This window comes from Palaemon carinicauda, chromosome 16, assembly GCF_036898095.1.
Source record: "Palaemon carinicauda isolate YSFRI2023 chromosome 16, ASM3689809v2, whole genome shotgun sequence".
NCBI lineage: Eukaryota > Metazoa > Arthropoda > Malacostraca > Decapoda > Palaemonidae > Palaemon > Palaemon carinicauda.
The window spans coordinates 42,100,706-42,105,384 of NC_090740.1; the positions used below are offsets into that span (position 1 = coordinate 42,100,706).

The 4,679-nt window shown below is 36.5% G+C and overlaps 1 protein-coding gene across 1 annotated transcript in view; it reads right to left on the reverse strand.

The window, feature by feature from the left end:
- Positions 1-3,788, reverse strand: part of LOC137655274 (uncharacterized) — a 19,161-nt gene extending 15,373 nt beyond the window's left edge. The window contains exon 1 of the mRNA XM_068389160.1: positions 3,023-3,788. Coding sequence (XP_068245261.1) covers positions 3,023-3,788 — 766 coding nt within the window. The remainder of the gene's footprint in view (positions 1-3,022) is intronic.
- Between the last annotated feature and the right edge of the window lie 891 nt (positions 3,789-4,679).

The window sequence follows — 4,679 nt, forward strand, 5'->3', positions numbered from 1 at the left end:
AACTTTTCCAGATCCTCTTCATCTTTCTTTTCCTTGAGGGTACACTCGGGCGCACTATTCTTTCCTATTTCTCTCCCTCCTATTTGAAGTTTTTATAGTTTATACATGAAGGATTTGTTTTTATATTGTTGATGCTCTTAAGATATTTTTAATTTAATTGTTTTTCACTTCTCTTATAGTTAAATAATTTACTTATTTCCTCATCTCACTGGGCTATTTTCACCTGTTGGAGCCCTTGGGCTTATAGCATCCTTCTTTTCTAACTAGGCTTGTAGTTTAGCTAATAATAATAATAATAATAATAATAATAATAATAATAATAATAATGATTGTGGCCGCCACTTCCTGCTCCACAATCATCATTATTGTTGCAGCATTTTTATATTCATTAACGGTATTTTATTTAATGTTAATGTAGTTAGTATTACAAGCTATAGTAGTTATACTGTAGTTGCGATACTGACTGTTATGACTTTATCTTTCATCGCCTGTCTGACTATTCCCCCCCCCCACCACAAAAAAATAAAAATTCGTTTTATAATTGAAATATTTCTAGCAAAGGATAAATTGCTGATCAGTGTTAACATTTGATCTTTCATCATCAAAATTCTAACGCATATTTTCCTAACAACTTATTTCCAGTTGTTTATCAGAAGCCCAGTTAGCATTTCGTAATAGAAATTTAGTTTTCCTCTGATTCTTGTCTGGCTCGTAATAACGTGTAAGAAAAATCATGACGATAAAATTAGATACTTCTTCAGTACCTGGAATTTAATTAAAATTTATCTCTGACATGTCTTTACATACCTAAGTTATTTGTACCAGACATGTGTTATCTTCTAACATCAAGGAATCTAAAATTGTATTTATTAGGCATTTGCTTCTTAGTTGATATTCCCAGCCGAACTGCATTCCATACGGAATTCAACAAAATCCCTGTTCGGTAAGAAATGGGAATCGAAGATCTACGGGACCGATTGCCATAAAGGTTTCAATTACTGGATTCAACAAAATTCCTGTATTGTCAAAAATGGGAATTGATGATCTCCTGGACTGATTACCATGATGGTTTTAGATACTGAATTTAACCAAATTCCTGTTGTTGACAAACATGGGAATTGATTGATTGATTGATTGATTGAAAGTTTTCTGGCAACCTGACATCTAAGGTCATTGACGCCCATAGCATTTATTATATATGAAAAATGAAATAGAATTCAATTAAAACCATAAAAGTTAAGAAGTCATTACAATAGTTAAATAGTTTTCAGAAGACCTGCTTCTGAAATAAATCTAAAAATTCCACTCGCATAGTAGGACACATCATGTCCAAGAATCTTGGCAAGGATGAACCTGCCATCCTCACCTCGAGCCTCAAACAGATATCTATTTCTTAAGTTAGTAAAATTATGGCATTCGGTCAACAAATGTCTCACTGTTAAGGGTGCTAAACAGTCCTCGCAATACGGTTGGTGTTGGCCCTTCAGCAGAAACTCGTGTGTTAACCATGTGTGACCAATTCGGAGGCGACAAAGAGCCGTCTCCCACTTTCAGGGCATCATGTTATACCTCCAAGGTGATATGATATTTGTTACTTCCCTCATTTTATTGCCATCTTGACTATCCCAGTGCTGTTGCCATTTATTACAAACCAATTTCTTGATGTAAGGTAGGATATCATTACAGGGAATGGGATGTCTCCTTGGTAGCAACTCGGATGCCACATTCTTCGCCAGTAAATCGGACTTCTCATTCCCAGACACACCTACATGTGCTGGAACCCAACAAAATTGAACTGTTATACCTCTCCGTCCAATATAAAAAGCCATTCTAAAATCTTTAAAACTAGAGGGTTACTAGAATTAAAAACTTGTAAAGCTTGAAGAACACTCCTTGCATCACTAAAAATGGTAAAATTACCCTCCTTTTCCAAAGCTATTTTCTCAATAGCGGTTAGTATGCCATACAGTTCGGCAGTGAATATGGAAGCTGTTAGAGGAAGTGCACCTCTCCAATTAAAATCATTACTATGTACTCCAAATCCAACGCCAGCATCAGATTTGGAGCCATCAGTATATATAAAAGTCGATCCCCTATGTTCTTCGACATGTTCATAAAAAGAGACCTGGATTCTAAGTCAGTCATATTCTTCTTAACTCCAATAAAGTATTTACAAAAAGATATGTCAGGTAATTTCCATGGAGGCGTTGATGATACCTTGAATGGAAACACATTAATTCTAATTAAATCCAGATTGTTTAATAATTGTTTCACCCGAAACCCAAAAGGTTGAGGAGATTTTGGGTGCAGCTCAAAGTAGGTTGAGTGTCTTACAAGGCTTACAGTCTGAAAGGCAGAAGAATTAGGGAGTCTTTGCAATCTAAACCAATACCGAATAATAGAGGACATTCGGTAAAGGTCTAGAGGCAACTCCCCAGCATCAACAAGGAGACTTGTGATAGGCGAAGTTCTAAAGGCTCCTGTGGACAATCTAATGCTAGCATGATGTATTGAATCTAATATTTTTAACCGACTTGGGGTTGCTGACGAGTATATTTCGCATCCATAACTAATTTTGGAAAATATCAAGGCCTTGTATAATTTTAAAATTGTATTGCGGTCTGCCCCCATGATGTATGGGACAATACTTTTAAAAGATTCATAGCTTCAACACATTTAGCTTTTAATGCTTTTAAGTGAGAAACCCATGTAAGCCTACAATCAAATATCAACCCTAAAAATTTAGCTTCACTTGCACATGGGATCCGTTGACCTTTGATGTATATATCCGGGTCTGGATGTACTCCCCGTATACGACAGAAATGGACAATTGTAGTTTTACTAGTCGAGAACTTAAATCTATTCATATCGGCCCAATGGATAATTTTATCAATAGAGAGTTGGATTTTTCTCTCAACCATTGCCATTCTTCTACACAACTGATTACCGTAAAGGTTACTGAATTCAACCAAATTCCGGATGTTGACATACATGGGAATTGAAATTTTACGCAACTGATTACCGTAAAGGTTACGGAATTCAACCAAATTCCTGATGTTGACATACATGGGAACTGAATTCAACTGATTACAGTAAAGGTTACTGAATTCAACCAAATTCCTGATGTTGACATACATGGGAATTGAAATTTTACGCAACTGATTACCGTAAAGGTTACGGAATTCAACCAAATTCCTGATGTTGACATACATGGGAACTGAATTCAACTGATTATCGTAAAGGTTACTGAATTCAACCAAATTCCTGATGTTGACATACATGGGAATTGAAATTTTACGCAACTGATTACCGTAAAGGTTACGGAATTCAACCAAATTCCTGATGTTGACATACATGGGAACTGAATTCAACTGATTATCGTAAAGGTTACTGAATTCAACCAAATTCCTGATGTTGACATACATGGGAATTGAAATTTTACGCAACTGATTACCGTAAAGGTTACGGAATTCAACCAAATTCCTGATGTTGACATACATGAGAATTGAATTCAACTGATTATCGTAAAGGTTACTGAATTCAACCAAATTCCTGATGTTGACATACATGGGAATTGAAATTTTACGCAACTGATTACCGTAAAGGTTACGGAATTCAACCAAATTCCTGATGTTGACATACATGGGAACTGAATTCAACTGATTACAGTAAAGGTTACTGAATTCAACCAAATTCCTGATGTTGACATACATGGGAATTGAAATTTTACGCAACTGATTACCGTAAAGGTTACGGAATTCAACCAAATTCCTGATGTTGACAAACATGGGAACTGGAATTCTACGTAACTGATAACCGTAAAGGTTACTAAATTCAACCAAATTCCTTCATTATCAATAATGGGAATCGAAGATCTCCTGGACTGATAACCATGAAGGTTTCAGTTTTCATCTCTCATCGGAATTCCAGTTACAGGTTTTCAGTGTCTGTTCAGGGACGTCCGGAGTTGGTAAGGTCAACACCCTTTCCAAGTAAGAAATCTGTAGACCAACCCTGAGTGCTGGGCCTTGCTGGCTGACTCCCACTCCAGAGCTGGTTCTTCCGTATACCGGTTCTGAATTGATCATACGGTGGTCCTCAATTTCGCACAATCATAATGTCCCTAAGGGTCCTGTTAAATGTCTTTGGAGAGAATGAATTTTAGAATGGTTGTAGCCGGCATCAAGTTTGAATTGTTTATGAAAACCTGACGCTAAAGATCCTTCTTGGCTGAAATATAAAGGTTTTTGTGAAGGTTTGTATATGAGTTAGGATGCGATGTTAGTCAAAAGTTAAGTAATGGATGGCTGGCAGGAAGAAAATGAATGATTCCATAATTGGAAGATCACAACACCCCCCCCCCCCCTCTCTCTCTCTCTCTCTCTCTCTCTCTCTCTCTCTCTCTCTCTCTCTCTCTCTCTCTCTCTCTCCTCCTCTCTCTATTTAATTTTGTTACAGTTTTCCCTGAAATTTAATCTTTCTGGCACAGTATTCCGGTGTTTATATATAACACATATACATGTAACGGTTTTCTTAATCATTCATATATATAGTATAAAGTCAGAACACGTAGAGTATTTATCACATTATGAGGAAACAGCTCACGCCTTACTTTTATTGAACAACAGCCATGCACGAATACAAATGGGTTGCACATTTAAAACAGGTGGAGTTCATCA